The sequence below is a fragment of the Rhipicephalus sanguineus genome, chromosome 2 (genome assembly GCF_013339695.2).
Source record: "Rhipicephalus sanguineus isolate Rsan-2018 chromosome 2, BIME_Rsan_1.4, whole genome shotgun sequence".
Taxonomy (NCBI): domain Eukaryota; kingdom Metazoa; phylum Arthropoda; class Arachnida; order Ixodida; family Ixodidae; genus Rhipicephalus; species Rhipicephalus sanguineus.
Window position 1 is genome coordinate 69,445,517 of NC_051177.1, and position 19,549 is coordinate 69,465,065.

Genomic DNA, 19,549 nt, shown 5'->3' on the forward strand with positions numbered 1-19,549 from the left:
TGATGCGAGTCTATTGACCCGACGCGGTGGTCTATGTAGCGGTCATGGTGCTCGACTGCTGACCCGCAGGCCGCGGGATCGAATCCCGGCAGCGGCGGCCGCATTTTTGATGGAGGCGAAAATGCTTGAGGCCCGCGTACTTAGATTTAGGTGCACGTTAAATAACCCTATGCAGATGGTCGAAAGTTCCAGAGCCCTCCACATACGGCATCTCTCATATCGTGGTTTTGGGACGTTAAACCCCAACAATTAATGCGAGTCTATTCTATGTCTACTGGCGCATTCCATTCTGCGTCATCCAGCGCATTCGACGTGCCTGGCAAACCCACAATATGGGCACAGCTACTCAATTTACACAGAGACGTCGATCTACCTCTTAATGCTCGGCTCTATGTAACAAATCCGGCATAGGCTGCTACTTCGCACGAAATCGATTCCCACAATACGTGGGATCCCTCGGATTTTTCTTCGAGAACGTACGTCGGCCTCCCGTTTGTAAAACTTTATTTGTTTTATTTTCTGTTCAGGCGTGTCTGTTCTATTTCTACCGGCGCATTCTATTCTGTGTCATTAATGTTGTCTGGATGACCTGTCCTGAATGACCTGTCATCCGGTCATTTCTTTCTTCCGCTTCCTTTTTTTCCTTCTCTAGATGATTTCCTCCCCTTCTTTACATGATTAGGGGGTCGGCCGCCCCCCTAATCATCTAGAGAAGGGGAGAGGGGGAGGCAAATCTACCGCATATCCTTACTCAGACATGTCTCGTGCGGGACTATGACCATGCAGGTTTTTTGACGATAATGACGGTCGAGGACCCCTCACGTTGCATTTCAAGATCCATTTACTTTCCACCTTTATAACCCCGGGGACCAAAGGCAGGCCGAGAACCACGTCATCGCTTCAATTCATTTTTTTTTTTTTTGCATCACTTGCAAAGCTTGTTTTCTATCGGACTCGATCAACGGGGAAGGAGAGGGGGGTGCTGTGAAGCTTGGCAGTATACCTAATGGAGAACCTTGCGCATTTGGGTGTGATCCCTCGACTAACAGACAACTTAGTTTTTATTCGGCGCGTTTAAAAAAAAAGCTCCCGTTGTCAATGAGCCGGACGGTTTTGAACAATTGGCCACGATCGATCCGTTCTCACGGAAGTGGGAAAGAAAGGAGAGAAGTTCAAGCCACCAATGCCACTTCATTTTCCCAATGCCGATAGGTGCTCTTTTCTTTTTTTTTTTACGTGTGATGTACCGATTGTCGTGCGTCCTCCACAAGAAAAGACGCGCATATTCTTCGGAACACGCCCATACAGCATGCAAAACGTGCCCGCTCCGCCCCGACGTGGTTTCTAATTTTTAGAGCGATCGAAGTCCCTTCCCTCCTTCCTGCCCGCCCTCTTTTTGAAATAAAAGCGAAAGTAAGGACTGTAGCCGAAATGAGAGTGCGTGTCCTCCACACCTGGTGATGTGCGACCAGAAAAGGAGAGTAGGGGGGAAGGGGGGGTTGAGGTGTTCGTGAGTGCAGAAAGTGAGCGGGGTGAGCGAAGCGGAATCGAGCAAGAAACGAGAGCCCGCCGTCAGAGACGACGACGCGGCGCGGTCATCGTCGGCACTTCGGCCGGTGTGGAAGGGGTGTCTCCAAAGCGGGACATCGGTCTCTGTGGGCGACGTGAGACGACCGAAGCGACCGTGTGACAGCGACGATGGCGAGGAGGCTTAGACGTACGCTGCCGGACCCGTAGTTGGGCTGTCGAAGACGTCCGCACGGCGGGCTGTTCTTGGCGGCCGGCGTCGAGCGATCCAGAAGTCGCCGCCGGCGCCGCTACAGCGGCCCGTGGTATGTGCTCGCCAGAGCGACACCAACACGGTGAGTCGCTGGGGACCCCGCTGGATGTTTCCTAGCCCGCGCGCGACTATAGCGGTCAGAGATAGCTGTATCTGATAGCTTGTCCTTTACCACAGTATTGTAAATTAACGGGAAACCAGCAAACAGGCGCTTGCATCAGGAAAGTATTGGATGGAAGGATCCCCGGACTTGCAAATAACCTTATTCTTGAGTGCTTAGGAAAAGCACCATTTGGGGCTGAATACAAAACAGTAGTATCAGACTGTCTAGTGCCGCGGTGTATACGTACGTTGAGCATGCGCTGCCTTTCCTGTAGGATATTTTCCAGGCGTAAAGTTTGATGCAATTACTGTGCTCGTCCCGTCCATTTGTTCCCTGGTTTCCTGTTCATTCACAACCGACTCGCCCAGCAAGTGAAGTTTGCTACGCATTGTTGCAGTATCTCTAAGCGGACGCGTCCGTTAAATTGAATAGATGGCCTCATATGCATTACAACCGCCCGCATGTATGAAAGCAAGGAGAGAAGCTTTATTGGGCGAGCGAGTTTGGGCCCTTTACGGGCCTTGGGCCACCGCACGGACCTCACATTGCGCGTATGTGTGCAGACTACGCCGTGCCATGGACGTGGCACCTCGTTTCACACGGAAAAGATGTGTGTCCAGATCCTGCGACGTAAGGAGGGCTTTCCATTTCTCCCATGGATGCTTTCATAAGACAGAAGACATGCATACGAAAAGTTTTTGCTCCTCTCGAGACAGTGTCTGTGTAGCGTTAGTTGATGATATGTCATCTATCGTTAGGATTGCTCGCGCTAGATCCCTTGCTTTCTAGTGTAGCATGGAACTAAGCGAGTACAGACAAGGCACAAACACGCGAAGTAAGTTTTGGCTGTCTACCATCCGTCGCCTAGTATATTCCGGTGGGTCGGACTTTATTGATATTTAGATCTGCCACCGTGTGGGGACAAGATGCAGACTGTGCTTTACAGTGGCGCAGCCAGGGGGTGGGTTCAACCCCTCCCCTGAAATGTTTTAGTTTTGCATGGGTATATGTACGTACACGCACACATACAAACGTACGCACGAACACACGTAAAGTATAGTTAACCCCCCCCCCCTCCGCCCCAGAAATACTGGTGCTTTACAAACACCACTGCAGTGACTTCATGCACTCCGAATTTCTGGCACGCGCTGAGGTAACCACCCAAGCTCGATACACAAAATGCGTAGCGCTTTCGTGACGAGCCGTATAATCTATCAAACAACGCTGGAGTACCCCTCAGGGACACAAATATCAACGCCTATAGATACACAGGAAATTTCTCCGTTTGCTTTTGGCTATTCTGGAGGCAGCCTCAAACAAAAATGTCAGTTTCGCCGCAAGGGCCAAGCAGTGAATTCGATAGCAACAAATCGGAACAGCTAACTCCTTTAGTATCAAATCTCGCGTAACCCTACATAACGCTAGTGTATAAGGGCCTGAACACGGCCGCTCCAGAGAACGAAGCGGTTTTCCTGCTGTCAGCCGTCTCAACACGAAGTAAGCGGTGAGAGCACAGCATGTACAAGGGTAAGAGCCGACTACCGATTTCTGTCGAGATAGCGTGCGTGACCACGCCCTTTTGATCGAAGTTTGCAGTTGTTGCCCAAGCGATGCAGCCCTCCACCCTTCATGCTCCTTCGCCCGAAGGAGCCGGCCGGTGCGTTTCATCTCTGTTTGATCCGCGCCCGTCTGCAGCCTTCGCAGTCTTTTCGATCGCAACATAGAAAGTACGACGCGCGGGGCGATGTTATGGATTTAAACTTTATACGGGACATGACGGCGACGGCAAGAATGCGCCTCGAGTGTCCATGTAATTGAATTTTAAAAAGTTAAATACGAGGCCTCTCACTCAACATATAGTGGCCTCCCAGCCGCCGTCGACGCAGCACCGCAGGCGTCGATACCACTTCTATGCTGCACTAATACTCTAAGTTTCCTCGGTCTTAGGAGAGTCCGAGCAAAAAAGGCAACAGTCTCATTCGCCTTGGATGCTCGAGTATGTCATGCAGTCCAAGTGTATCTGCAAATCCTAAAGTGACATTGTATGCAGAAAGTGGTCGTAAAGACTGAAAACTGGCTTTTCAGTAAATCGCACGGCGCAATCACACGCCGACTCACAAGTTGTTAAAATGCTTATTAACGCGCAGACAGTGCATTGTTCTTAACCTAATAGCTGTCTTTGCCTCTCTTGCCTGTTTTCGTGGTTGGCGGTCGGTGTTCGGACAACTTGCGGCTGATACAAAGACCGCATGATCGCGCGTACTGCAACCGAGGGGCCAAGTTGCGCGGTCGTCGCCGAATGCCGACTCTCATGAGACTCAAGTGCTGTTGCGCGTGAACCTCGCGGTGTCTGAAACCCTAGATGAAGCATTGGAGCTACAGTGCACTCAAACACATATTATTAACCAGCCATCCTTACTTCCTGTGGTTGCTGCGTTAAAGGGATCCGTTAAAGGGTAGTTTGTGGCAGCCGCCTCCCACGTTGGCACTCAAGCCACTGAAGAAAACGCACGTATATCGAATCTGCTTACGTATGCCGAGCCGCCTATACCGGGTGTCCCAGCTATCTTTAGCCAAGGGTTAAAAAATACAGTATTAGAGACAGGCGAGCGAAATCAGTTGCAAATTGCTGACAGCCACCTTGCGCGCTACGGACAATTTTTTGTTTTGTAATTAACTAATTTGTTAATTAGGACGATTTAACTAAATTGCTAAATATTGACTTTAGGCAAGAAATGCTGCTTGCAAAGTTCGAGAGCGTCTTCAGAAACCCCAATCGCATCATTTGCGATAAAGAAAGTCTCACGTATACCATTTTTTCCAAGCTGCAAAGAAAGCCTGCGAAATACAAAAAGAACCACGTGACTAGCGCGCTCGCGCGCCGCGAGAATGCTGCCCTCAGCCGAGGTTTGAGCGAACGAAGTCACCTGCGGCCAGGACTCGCCGGCTCCGTTGCAGCGGGAGGCCTATAAGTGGGCGGTGGTTTCTTGGCCCGTTGCCAGCCAGCTGCGCGCGTGATGGTGCAAGTTGTAGAGAGCGCGGGCCAAGAAACCACCTTTAACTTATCGGCCTACCGCTGCAACGGAGACGCCGAGTCGCGGCCGCAGCTGATTTCGTTCGCTCAAACCACGGCTGAGGGCAGCATTCTCGCGGCGCGCGAGCGCGCTAGTCACGTGGTTCTTTTTGTATTTCGCGGGCTTTCTTTGCAGCTTGGAAAAAATGGTATACGTGAGACTTTCTTTATCGCAAATGATGCGATTGGGGTTTCTGAAGACGCTCTCGAACTTTGCAAGCAGCATTTCTTGCCTAAAGTCAATATTTAGCAATTTAGTTAAATCGTCCTAATTAACAAATTAGTTAATTACAAAACAAAAAATTGTCTGTAGCGCGCAAGGTGGCTGTCAGCAATTTGCAACTGATTTCACAAGCCTGCCTCTAATATTGTATTTTTTAACCCTTGGCTAAAGGTAGCTGGGACACCCTGTATATACTACTGCTGCAGACGGGTTAGTTAACGGCATTGTTCTCAAGAGCATCGCCTAACGAAACAACTAGCTCTACGATGAAACCCTCATTGTAATCATGAGAATAGCTTTCCCGATTGAAAAGTTCGGCCATTTGTTTTCTTGACAATTTCCTTCGCAATTGTTCTTTTGCATTAATACGTTTCGGTTTAGTTCCTCCTCCTTTTAGCGATATACTTACCGCCATATATTAGACATACGAGAATTCCGGAAAAGTTACCTCGACACTTTTCGACGTGTCTTGTTTGAATTTATTATGATTTCACCTCGACACAATCGTACAATGCGGTGAAGAATGCGGTGCGTCGCTGCGAAGGGAGCTGAAGATTTGCGCTGAAGAATACCAATTGTTAAGCAGCGTATAATTATTCAGTATACCTTGGCGATACTTCGAGGCAACCGATGCGGACACCGAAATCGGAAGCCAGACTGGCCCGTGGGTTAATTAAGGACTTTTTGAGGAATTCGCGTGCCAGGAGTGCATAAGATCGGCTTTCGCCAACCCACGGATCAGTCCGCGTTCCAGCTTCGGTTCTTCCACTGCCCCATTTGATGCCCTAGAGGTCTAGCGTTGCCCGATTTATGATAATGTCACGTGCTTGTGACGGTGCAGAAGGCTCCAGCAAGGCTCGAAAATACGGAACTGTTTATCGGGCGAACTTGTGCCCGGAAAATGCCATACTTTTGCCAAAGTACAAGCAATTCACGCTGTACACTGATAGCGGTCATTAAAGTTATTCATACCATACCACACTGATAGCGGCGAGAATAGTCGTCGGCCGTCGAGTAATCTGCTCGTAGTATATGAAATGCGTCGGCTCTTATAGAATGCCTTATCGAATCTTCCAGCGTTATCGCTGGTGCTCGCGTTAGCTCTAGGATAAACCAGGTTGCTCGCGTTTTGCGCGTAATCTCAACAGAACATTCTCGGAACCATCGGAAGCTTCGCAAACATTACGACGCAGCCAGCGCCGAGCGGTGCTAGCAGTTTTACAGCAGCTGTTATGGTCCAGGTTTGCCGTGTGCTGTAGATAGAAAATTATCATCATCATGAATCGGCACGCGCTCTCTTCGTCGTCTTCTTCATCGCCTTCCTCTTCTTTCTCTTCTGCTTCACTGCCAGAAAGCGTGCGTCGAATTGTCCGGCGAGGGATGCAATAACTCTGATGGGCGACAGAACGAGTATAGAGAGAGAGAGAGAAAAACAAAGAATGAGAGAAATTCTGGACGAAAAAACAATTCTTGACGAGGCGAGATTCGAACCGGCGTCCACCCGATCCGAAGGCCAGCGTCGTAACCACTCGGCTATCCAGGCACGCTAGCAGAGCATAGCATAGCCTTGTATGGTATAGTATAGTAAGAGGATGGGAAAGGGATGTGAGGGCGAGGAAGAGAAAAAGGAGGAGAGGAGAACGAGTGCAGAGAGAAAGAAAGACAAAAGCGAGTGATATACAAATCCAACGGAAGAAAGAATGAAAAAGATAGAGGGCGAGAGAAGACTACAGAGAGAGAGAGACAGAAAGAAAGCATTGAAAGAGAAAGACAAAAAAGCAAGAAAGAAAGGAAGGAAAGACAGTGAAACGAATAGACATAGAGATAGAAAGACACAGACTAAAAAAAAGTTAAGAAAGAGAGCAAACATAGCCATGTATTGTATAGCACAGCAAGGAATGGGAAAGAGAGAGGTGAGATGGCAAAATCCTAGCCAAGCCAGGACCAGCTAGGTGCCCACCAGCTCTGCCGTGGCCCAGCCTTGCGCAAGCTGCATTAATTGTTTGTGGGTGAAACCCGATCACATCAAAAATAAAGAAATCGGGCGCGTGGCAATAATCTAAGATGCTCGCTTGAGGCATTCGTCTTGCCGGTATGCTCGCATCTTAGCGGGCTAAGTCACCTCACCCCAATACATACATGCGTATAGGTGAATACTACCCAAGCACACCCGTTTGTCAGTATAAATTATGCACATAAGATCATCGCCTACTATTCCAATGGGCCTCATAAAACGAGAGAGCCGGCCTTGGGTATATTAGCGCAATAACCACGACGTCAGAATGCTGTGTTTTGTATAGCTGAAATAAATGTGTGACAAGTTTGGACGCGTTCGTGTATTGACTATTTCGGGCCAAGCCTACTCGATACCTTAATTACGCGCCACACCCTGACGTTGTGTGTAGTCATAGCACCATGCGCTTAGTCACTGCTTACAGTAAGGACCACACCTGGAAATTGAGTTCTTTTGGCATTTCAGTTTATTATTAGTGCAAAGGCTTTTAATCACACCCCTCCCCCCACCCCCTTTTTTTTTTTCATTCACACAGTCTTCGCAGGAGATTTCCTTGAGTAGCATGGAAAACTTATGCTATAACCAATTTAGCTTCTGAAATTGGCGACCACACTTCTACCTTTTATGTACACATTGTACCCCCCCCCCCCCCGGGGGGGATCTTCAAGGAAACAAAGAAATGACAACAAATTAAATTAAATTAGTTGAACACACCACACATCAAGAATGCGGCATCAGAAAATGCGAACCAAAGGAAACAACAACACAATCGTAATGATACGCAATGAATGATCATCAGGCGCCTTGTTATTTGATTTTGCGTTTCAACTCAGTCCGACCGACCTAAGGATTTGATGCAGCGAGCCGCCCGGTAAATCTGTACACCAAGTCTCCTCTCTAAGGGAGATTTCAGTGTTGGCTACTTCGGAAGTACGCTGTGTCTATAGCGTCAGTCTGTATGCCACCCTCACAAATCTATAAAAAAAAAACGTGCAAAGTGCACACCCTTTTATGGGCACGGTGAAAATTAGCGGGACAAAGCCATATGTCTGTTTCGTTTCATATGATATTAGAAAGCAGCAGCTAAACTGTTGTTGCTACTATAGTTTTACTGTTGCTACAGCGACATCGATATTCAGTCATTTTCAGTGCTCAAAAAACAAAAAAAAACATCGACATTGTTTAATCGTTCCATTGAAAGGACATTTCGCGTCTTTTACGCATATTCAATGAGTGTACATGCAGCCCAAGCGCTATAGACAATGTAGTCACTTCGACATAGCTGCCGCGCGAGTTATTAGTGACACGATTCTTGTTTTCAACGTTCATTCATAAGTTGATATTTGTCCCGACTCAGTAATTAAAATATGAATGCTCATTTTCTAGGGTGCCGCAGATAATTATTTACATCAAATTTGATTGTGACTAGCTAACAACAGGCACCAGTATGGTTTGTGTGCGTGAAGCTGGGACAACAGCACGAGACGGGTACTAAAGGTTTCCTGGTACTAAAGGTAACAACGCGAGTGTTCACATTATACTATATGTGGTCGTACCAAACGCTAGACGATATACTGCCGAAAGCCGAGTACTTCGAGCAATGGCGGAAACAGGTGGTAGAGAAGCAGGCATACGACAATTTAGGGCCTTGAGCGCATGCCGAAGTTATCCGTAATAAGTTATAAGTTAATCTCTTAGGTGATTAAATTTAAAAAAAGATAAAAAGGAACCGAATGTTAGGTGACGCTTAAGTGCAAGGTTGGAAAAGACAAAAAAAAAATATCAGTTGAAATAAGAACTGCGCATTCGTGTGCATTCAGCGCATATTAGGCACCGTTTTTGTTTGCTGCAGCTTCATGTTCAGTTCTCGTTTTCATTTGTTTCACATATTTCTGTGTTTTTTCTCTTGTTCTCCAGGCCGAACTGACTTCGGCGGCATCGACAACGACGCCCTCGACTTCAGCCAGCTCGAAGACTACATCAACAACGACGGCAACATGTGAGTGCTGTCCTGGGCCCGTGTTCACTAAAATTAAGCTAAAAGTGATCGTAAGGGAATATTTCAACCAATCCTGATGTTGGACATATAATTAGCGAAGCTAGCCCGCCAATGACGATAAGCACTTACGAGAGTGTTTTGTGAGTTCTTCTTCTCTTTCTTTACACCATACAGTAAATTTACTTCAAGGATAAGAAAATATACTCGTCCTGTTCGTGTCGTCCTTCTGGTGCCGATGTGGACGTTTCTGTGCGTAATAGGAAGCTTCTTGGTATTGACGGGACGCCTAAACATTTACACATAAATAAGGGTACTTGGCTAAACAAGAACTGAAGTGGCAAATTTATTTATTTATTTATTATTTATTTATTATTTATTTATTTATTTATTTATTTATTTATTTATTTATTTATTTATTTATTTATTTATTTTCGCTTAAGGACAATAGTAGCACAGGTGATATTTAGCTCTTCTGATACGAGATAGGGGATACGGGACACGCGATGTTTAAAACAGGAAAGTTGTACAGACAAAAGTTCTCTCCCCTTGTTTACACGCGGAATGCATTCGGCGTTAGCTGTAGTGCTGGAAAATGCTGATCGTATACCTGAGCTCGATATCACGGCTCGTCGGTCGATAATGAGAACGCATCGGCTGCCCTAGAACGTCGCAAGAACGCCGCCCGTCCCGCGAGCGAGAATTTATCAAAACTGCTTGTAATGCGCGGTACCTCAAAGCACCCTGAGATTATCAGGCAGTTAACTTAGTAATACTTTTAAGTTTACTTTGCCGAGTTTTGTCCGAGGACGTACTTTTAATGGCGTCGGGTGCGTATGAAAAGCCGGCCGGCGTCGCAGGTATATGTGTGGACAAGTATGCATCTGTGTTGTGCGATTCTTCAGCGCATCCTGTAAGAAAAAAAAAAGTCACAGTTTCGCCGCAACGGCGAAGCAATCATTGCGATAGCAATAAATTGTAATGTAACGCGAAGAACGGAAAGCAGCTCGAAATTGCCAGCGCATCGCTCGAGCCCAAAGGACGCACGAAAAGAACGCACACAGTACGAGCGCGAACTAATGCGTCACAGCTTGACACTTGAAGCGCACTGCTCAAACATAAAGCAGGACGCACGAAACAAACGAACAGGTACACGCAAGACGAGCGCGAACTAGTTGTCACAGTTGTTACTTATTTCTGTTTCAACAGCGCGCTCCTTTCGCAAACGCGGCCGCTGCAGCGAGCGAAGCGAAGCACGCCACCGGCCACCCCTTCTCTCCGTGAGATAAGCGCACGAAAGCAACGATGCCCTGTAGAGCGAACAGCAACGGCGTTCGCAGGGGCGGGGCGACGATCTTTAAAGCGCGCAACACGCGCGCACGTCGCCCCATCTATGTGGCCACTAAGAAAGCATGCTGAATTACATGGTGTATATAAATAGCTCGCCGTTAGCAGGCTGAGAGACGGTGCTGTCGTGGCCTAACGTGTAACACGGCGGGCTGCAAAGCGAGAAGTCGCCCGTCCGATTCCGCGCGTCGGAAAGAATTTCTTAATTATTTTTCTTTGTGGCCTTTCTATATATATACATACTTATACATATAAGGTGAATGACGGCGACGGAGACGGACATTTTCCAGCCGAGACTGTCCATATAATTGCTATCGCAATAATAACACTTTACCGATATATTGGGCGGCGATTCTTTCTCTAGAATTGAGAATAAAATGTACACGCTGGGCTGCTTACAAACTATATGCAGCTGCTAATGTGCATGTACGTGAGATTTGCTTTCACGTGAATGTTTGCTGCGAAATATCTACTCGTGTGGTTGTGCTGCGAACGGAATTAACCGTTTCTACAAGCGGCGCGCCTTTTGTAAATGAGGCATTTTACAGCGTACGCCGTACTTTGAACGAAGCATTTTTAGATGCGAAGTATCTTATGACGGAGTTCAATCCGGTGGTGGTGGTGGTGTGCGGCGTGACCATCATTACTGCGCATGCGCATACCCTCTCCACTCACCCTCTCCCCCTCCCCCTCTTCTCACCCTCTCCACTACCCCTATCCACTTTCCCTTTCCACTCCCCCTCTCCCCTCCCCCTTTCCATTCTTCCTCTGAAACGCGGGCTAGACATGCCGAAGTTCTCTCCTGCGCAACGCCGCGATGAGCACCAGCGCATGTGCGTCCCCTCTCTCTCCTCTCCTACGCTGCCCCCCTCTCGCACGCCTGCCGACCGCGTTCCCCGCTCGACCTGCGAGAATAGAGGGAAGACAAGACGCGCGTAGCGTTCCTCTTCGCGTTCCACGACGCGAGGTCGGTAGCATGCCCAAAGAACGCCAACGGAACGCGATCGTGCAAGTGCTCCGGCTTCGCATCGCCTCATGGTCCCCTTTAGCGGGAAATGGTGTAATTTTATAGCTTACGCCGTACTGCCACGCATTTACTTCAATGTGAATTGCTGCTGCGTGTGTCGTCCCTGCCAGCGTGGTCGTTTCAGTGTTACGAGCTCCCGCGCAGTTGGAGTTGCGTTTCCACCGTTACCCTAGTTGTAAGAACTTAACAAAACCCATTTCTTGTTTGGACGACTTAGTTGTGGCACGAATTCATTGTACACTCTGAGAACTAAAGGAGTGTCCAGAATACACCTCGGAATCGTATTCGCTTGTCCTATATGCCACTGCTTTTACCACAGTGAAATAACTCTCTACACACAAAGAGTGATCAAACACCTCCTCATGGAGTACAGTACTCCTATTGCAATAGAGTGAAGGCACTTCAATCAATCAATCAATCAATCAATCAATCAATCAATCAATCAATCAATCAATCAATCAATCAATCAATCAATCAATCAAATCTTTATTACCAACATTCCGTTAGAATCTGTTGGGGATCCTTCAGGCGAAAAGCTGTTGTAAACAGCTTGAAGGTGCCTGAAGGCCCTTTATGACAGCACTATAGACAGCGTACAAAATAAATTATATAAGCGTACATGGGTTGTATTAATCAAAACATATAAGAAATAAGTTTGTGTACCACAGTGGTCATTTGATAAAGTCACTGAAAAGTAAAAAGCAGTAAAACAACGCAACTTCATGTCATAAGCAAAATTGGAATACAATAAGTATACCAAGAAAGAGAGCGATATATTAGCAACAGTTTAATAGATTCACGCACTTCTCCGCGGGAATAAAAGTATCGCATTGAAACAGAACTCTGTTACAAACAGAGTGAGCGCACTCCTCCAGGGAGCGTCAACCGGCATTTCGTTTCACTCCTTTCCGGTGGAGTTTCAGGTCTGCTCATTATATACGCGCGAGGTGTCGGAGCAGCTTTGGTGCGTGTGCGCGTCCTTCCTTCTCGTTTCCCCACGGGTTTAAATCGACGAGGACGCGCCCGTGTATGCGATGGGCGAAGTCCTTTCTTTCGCAGCTACTTCCACGATGAGCTGGTGAGTGGCGAGCCCCCGACGCCTGGCAAGCGACCGTGCGCTCCCGCTCCGTCCACACCGGCTGGCTCCGGCCTCGGCTCTCTGGGACAGCGCGACGTACTGCCTTCCGTGGCCGCTCTGCTGCACGGAGCTCTCTCGCCGGCAGAGGCCGCCGTCAGCGCACCCCAGCCCACGGCAAACTCCGGCCAAACGCTCGGGTGAGTAAGCAAAATAAATAAATAATAATAGTAAAAGATATGACAACGCTTTGCAAATGAAGGCAGGTTCTATCTGTACGATCGACTTAATTGTGTTATTTTGTTTCTTTTTAATAATATGAAACGTACGCTTTCGATAGAACTGAAAACGAGGGTGTCGTTATCTGGTATCTACTGCTGTAGAGTCGCGTATAAGCTCGACAGACTGAGAGGAGAAGGTGCTCAATTAATTGAAAATTCGAGAGATGAGCACCACCTCGCATGGTAGCAAAGATGAAAGGCGAAGAACAATATCCGAAAAGGGACGTGCGAGCGTATATATATGTACAAACTTTATATCGCCTCTGCGAATTACTAAGCTTTTTAGGCCTAAAATTATAGTACGTCCGTGTGTGACGTGAAAATAAAGCACAAATAAATGCACCTAGATTTTCTTAGTGATAGGCTCATCGCTTTCAATCTTGGACAATGGACATCGCATCTTCCAAATCTTTTTTTTTCTAAGACTCCCTATTGCGGTATTTAGAAAAAATGTTGTAAATGTGTTAGTTCAGCCAGATATAAATCATTTCACCTGAACAGCGAACGAATCAAGCCAGTAAATCAATCCCGCTCACTGACTTTACATTGCAATGCTGTTGTTTCAAGTGCTTCGGCTTGTTAAAGTGAGCTTCGCCACGTTAATGATCTGAACGCGGTGAAGCCAGCTTGCAGTTTCGAGCGCTCGAAAACAATGAAAATGTATGAAGTAATGCTTGTTGCAACATCTTAACTGTTAGCAACTGAGGATTTGTTCGTTTCTACAGCACAATCGTGCCTCGAAGACTTTAGTACGTCTAGCGCAAAACAGCCCTATGAAAGAATATTTTCGTAAGAACTTTTCCGAAAGTGTCATCCATAATCGATACTGCTTGTATGGGATGTTTCGGCAACGGCTGTTGCCAAGCGTTAAAAATAAAGTTCGAGATTACCTATACTGCTGTACGCTATAATTATGCTTTGAAGCATGTTTTGGTAAGTTTTAGATGCTTGCATAATTTCTAGTGGTCACAAGTGTTATGACTTTTGACCGGCAAAAGTTATGCCTGATCAAATCCCGCATTTCTTTTTTTTTTTTTTTTTTGCAACTAGTAGACAGTGGTCCGAGAACTATCCTGTAGCATATATGCCAGATTTCGTGGACGAACTCCACCGCACGTTCCTCTGAAAGGAGGATATAATACCGTAACTTATGACCCTTATGAACACGTGTGCGGTCCCAGACATTTTATGCGTGAACGGGTTTATTTACTTACTCCGTCGCACCAGGAACGGAAGCCGGCAGCATCTACTTCCGGAAAGTCCACCTGACAGCGGTTCGGAGCCTCCCTTCTCACCCATCGCAGATGGTAAGTTCGGGCTTCATTCATTCATTCATTCATTCATTCATTCATTCATTCATTCATTCATTCATTCATTCATTCATTCATTCATTCTTACTAGCTCCATGTGATGTTCTTTTCTTAGAACGTCAGCGCTTTGCCGCCGTGGCGGTTTCTTCAAAAATTCTTTCCCCTGGGCACGATACTGGCTTTCGCGTAATCCTCATGAGCAGTCATGACACGTCGGCTGTATTGGACTTGACAATGCTAACTGCTAAAGCAGCTATTCCGTATCCGGATCTGTCTCTTGATCGCCAATAATTTCAGTAGACGTTTTTCATGGAAGAAGATTGGCATCGTAGTTATAGGTATCTCCACGTCACATGACTTTTAGCGAAGGCAAACGAAGTCGAGGGCAACGAGGAACCGGGCAATCGATGAGTTTAGAAAATGTGCATGCATATCATCGACAGTTTCTGCTGATTCAAGATGAGAGTGACTGGAGTTCCTCTGGAAGAGGCCTAATGAGGTTGCTTACATAGGGCTTTCTTTTTATGCGGATGTTTTTGTCATGTCGCGCGCTGCAAGCAATGCGGGCCGTGCTGAAATTCAAACGGCTGGCTGCCTTTCCGGCCATCAGGCAATTAAAGGGGGGGGGAGGGGGTCATCCGAATTCGAGGGTACTATAGAGTTGCAAAGGTCGGAGAAAAACCACCCTTAGGAAAACGTACACTTTTTATCGAACTGTCACCTGTGTATCTCGTGTTAACTCGATTAACTAGGGTTGCGCGTTTGTCATACAGACTCATACTGCCTTGGGGTGCTTTCGTGCCGCTGAGATTATAAGAGAGTACCTGAAGATGGCACCATGAAAAGTGTGTGTGTGTGTGTGTGTGTGTGTGTGTGTGTGTGTGTGTGTGTGTGTGTGTGTGTGTGTGTGTGTGCGTGCGTGTGTGTGCGTGCGTGCGTGCGTGCGTGTGTGTGTGTGTGTGTGTGTGTGTGTGTGTGTGTGTGTGTGTGTGTGTGTGTGTGTGTGTGTGTGTGTGTGTGTGTGTGTGTGTGTGTGTGTGTGTGTGTGTGTGTGTGTGTGTGTGTGTGTGTGTAGAAAGTAAAGGAAAACACGATTATGGGTAGCACATGAGACATGAATTGAAAAGAACCGGTAGATTGTTAGACTGCATTAGTTCAGGGTGGCCAAAGTGCGTACAAGCGAATGTTCTTCATGCTGACCTCTACTTAAATGGCGATGCACTAGTAAAAATGTCTATCCGTCGCCATTGCTTACCCTTTGATTTGTGCCTTCCTCCCCAAACTTTTGATTGTGCAATATAAGCAATGATTTTTCTCATCTCCAGCAGCGGACGGGGCAAAGGTGACCGGTGCCGGCCACGTGATGCAGTCGTCACCGAGGCAGGCTCCTCCCATTCTGCCGCTACATCTGTCCTACCACCCGGCAACTTCGGTGCAGCACCAGCAACCTCCACCCCCACACCTTTCTGCCACGGTAGGCCTATTTCTCTGTCTTCGCCTAATTAAGCTAAAGTGCGATGGCGGGCTGGTTCGTAGGTTTGTATTCATAACAAAACGCAGCAGAGTGACTGAACGTGAACTTGAAGAAGACACACTTCGAGTCCGCGTTCAGTTGCGCTGCTGCGTATTATTCGCCTAATTAAGCTCCTTAATTGTGCACTACTGCCCTCTAGACTTTCTTTACTGCGGTAGCAGTTATACGGACACTCTCGACGAGGTTTTGCCGTCGGCGTCGCTGTCGCCGTCATGTTTCATATAAAGTCCAAATTGATAACATCCCCCGCGCATCGTACGTATGTTCTGCACGCGAGTGAAAGCGCGCGAGCGGGGGCTACGAACGCGGCTGAAGCAGAGAGCAAACTAGCCGGCCCATCTGCGTCGCTCGGAGGGCGCATGCGATAACATCCCCCCGCGTGTTAGACCTGTCGTCGAATGCTGTTCAAGCAGAGAGGAAACGCCCCGCCCGTCTTGAGCGAGCATGAAGAGACGCAGGGGAGGGTGGGAGGGGGTGTTGGTAGTTACGCGAGATCGGATCCGAAATAATTAGCTGCCAGCCTTACATTACAATTTGTTGCTATCGCAATAATTGCTTCGCCCTTGTAGTGAAACTGATTTTTCCCCCTCGTATTGTATACATCTTAGACCTCTTCTTCCAACGCCCATAACATTCGTTCCTATTCGATTATTTCGAGCGGTTAAGCGCGGCGTTTCCTGAAGCATCCGGCTCCAATGCAGGAGGTACTGGGTTCGACTTCCAGTGCCGTCGGGTACCCATCGATTTTTTAAATGGTGCGAGAGGCACACCGACCCGGCTCTTGGTGGCGGATTGGTGCTCATCTCTAGGGTGTCTCGATAGCAGCGGTCCCGTTTAATTAAACGGATGGGGAGGGTACTGTCGAGGCACTTTATTAAAGAAGGTTGCCTTTCATTTCCGTTCTCTCCCGCCTTTTATTTTCTTTCTCATTCCACCACCACGGTGCGCCGTGCTTTTGCAGAAATAAGCTTCATTCCTCTTCTCAAACCACTATCTCTGTAATCAGCCAGACCGTGACGGCTGGACGCTCAGGCAGCCCGCGCACGCGCTCTCTTGCAGCCGTGTGAGAAGGTTGAGCGAGCAGACATGGCTGATGGCTCAAGTCGTTTGCGCTGCATTCCCGCGCACTTGTAATGTTGGAGGTCGCGTAATCTGAAAGTTTCGGGACGTGTTGAAGTGAGAGCCAACGCCATATACGTTTAGCTGTGTCTGCATTGCTCATCATGCCAGCATTGTCACAGCAAGTCTTCGCGGTTATTGAGTGAGATCTGATTCACAATTGCTAGCGCTCGCGAAACCATATATGCTTGTTAATTTAATGAGTAAGCAAACGTTTACTATAATTAAATAATTAATACACCAGACCGACAAAACTGCGAACCTTATACTTCGTTTAGTTGGCTAATATATTGCTATCGCTATCAAATACTGCTTATTTCGGGCGAAATTGATACTTTTATTGCAACAGCAATTATATGGACACTCGAGGGGTGTTTTTGCCGTCGCCGTCATGTTCTGTATAAAGACCAAACCGATAACATCGCCCCACGAATCGTATGTTCTATGTGCGAGCAAAAGTTTTCGAAGGCTACAGACAGGCGCAGCTGAAGCAGAAATGAAACACGCCGTCCAGCTCCGCCGGGCGAAGGAGCATGAACGGGTGCCTGGGGGAGAGGGAGATGCGTCGCTCGGCCAGGAACTGCGAGCTTTAATCAATAGAGTGCGGTCGCACGCTCTCTCAATTTAGATCAGTAGACGGCTCATACCCACAGCAGCAGTATACAGCAGTACCTGCTGTGCTTTCACCGCTTCACGTTGAAGCGGCAGACAGCACGAAAACCGCTTTGCTCCCTGGAGCAGCCGCATTCCCTTATGCCAGTGTTTTGTAGAGTTACACTAGTTGGATCCTATGGAGTTAGCTGCTAGCCTTACTTCGTATAATATTCCAATTTGTTGCTATTGCATCCATTGCATTGTCCTTGAGGCGACACTGCAGCTGCTTTTTGATTGCCCAATTATTCCGACATTTTGGTAGACTCTTGTGAATTAAATAAAAGTGTTGTCATCAACGGTGCCTCTATTATGACTGTTATTATTGCATAATAATATTTGTTTTGCATACACATTATGTACAAAACATATGATGTGTTCCATACAGCTTTGTCCATCACGTTGTGACATCACAATTACGAATTCATGCCATACCCAGTAAACATATGTTAATTATTTTGCAATTTCTTAGCATGTAAACAATAACCAATGTATTTTGTTGCACAAATAAAAATTTATGCTTTTTTCATCTTTTGTGCACGTGGGCGACATTTTATGATTTGCAGAATTCCTGCAGAGCTGTACTTCTAGATGTGGGGAGTTGTCGGGGTGCATAGCAAAGGTCAACATAGTTCAGCTTAAAGAAATAAATTGCAAAAACAGTAAAACATGACGTATACTGGCTTAACCAGCGCACAATCAGTTAATTATTGAAATGCAGTATTAAAAGACTAATACAATAAGCAAGCATTTACTACAATACATGCGCATAATGTTAACATTTATGAGCTACAGTGGTGGAAAAAATACATTGTTATTCGTTATATTTACTACCTCCTCAGGAAGTCGATTCCATTCCCCAATTCCTTGGGGGAGCACCTCCTTGGCTGGGCAGAGGGGCTGGACGGGTGGTTGTCATCTTGCATTGCTTCATGTTATATGTATTATAATGGACTGGTTTTTTTTTTAGGGAGGTGGGGGAGGAAGGGGGGGAAATTATCGGTGTGCCATTCTTGCTACAACTCTGGTATTCAGGCATGCAAATGACATAACCGAAAGTTGCTGTGCTGTGAAAACCTTGTCCATGATTCTTCCGCTATTTCCCTCCCACTCCCTTGACTTGGTAGCAGGCCCCTGGAGGCTTCCAGACCAGGGATGCAAGTGGAGCTGCCAGTGGTCATGGTTTGCAACTCCTGCCTGGTAACCTTGCCACTGACAGCGAGCAGCAGCAACAACAGCAGCAGTTACTCAGCATGCTCAGCATGCCTCCCCAGCAGTCATCTGTTGTACCACTCTACAGAAGGTATGATTCTGCAAGCCACCACCATATATCTATACTACATAGCACATTGTTCCAACTGCACTTTTGCAAATTATCTCGTCAGAAGTATCGTGTCAGACGCAATGTGCTGGCACTTTTTATTTATTACTCCTGCGGAGGAACTGCTGTCATTTCAACTTTCCCTAGTTATACACTGAAGCAAGCGCATTTTACGGCTTTGGACCCATGCCAACCGTTGTCATCCATGTCAGTCCTTGCTCCACCATCCTTGCTGCTCAGAGCACAGGAGCAGCAACGATGATGGTACTCCGATAGTACACAGCCCACTCTGGTAGTGAGTAGGCTGATCAGTGATGTGAGAGTAGTATCTGATTCTGTTCATGTATTTCCATGTAGCAAGCTTGGCCACCATCATATTCGACCCACATTTCTGGGAAGGCACTTTTCATGCAGAATAACCTACAAACGTAGCTTTTACAAGCTCCTTTTGTGCTAGGTTAAAGGACAGACCAAAAAAACTAGTAATGTGCTTACCAGTGACAACAGGAATCTAACCTGTGTCACTTAACCAAGAAGCAACTCATTCACAATAATAGATCGCACAGAATACATCTTTTGCACGTTTGTTGAAGAGGAGTGATATCACAACAAAATGTGCTAGCATATTCCCATGGAAACGTTCAGGAACATTATATTGAAATGTTTACACAGGTAGTTAAGTTATACTTTTAGAC

At 47.0% G+C, this 19,549-nt stretch overlaps 1 protein-coding gene across 1 annotated transcript in view; it reads left to right on the top strand.

Moving 5' to 3' along the window:
• LOC119383142 (myelin regulatory factor-like protein) overlaps positions 1-19,549 on the top strand; it is a 118,756-nt gene that overhangs the window by 64,897 nt on the left and 34,310 nt on the right. Inside the window, exons 2-6 of the mRNA XM_037651155.2 lie at positions 9,111-9,192; positions 12,623-12,838; positions 14,147-14,226; positions 15,555-15,703; positions 18,661-18,836. Coding sequence (XP_037507083.1) covers positions 9,111-9,192; positions 12,623-12,838; positions 14,147-14,226; positions 15,555-15,703; positions 18,661-18,836 — 703 coding nt within the window. The remainder of the gene's footprint in view (positions 1-9,110; positions 9,193-12,622; positions 12,839-14,146; positions 14,227-15,554; positions 15,704-18,660; positions 18,837-19,549) is intronic.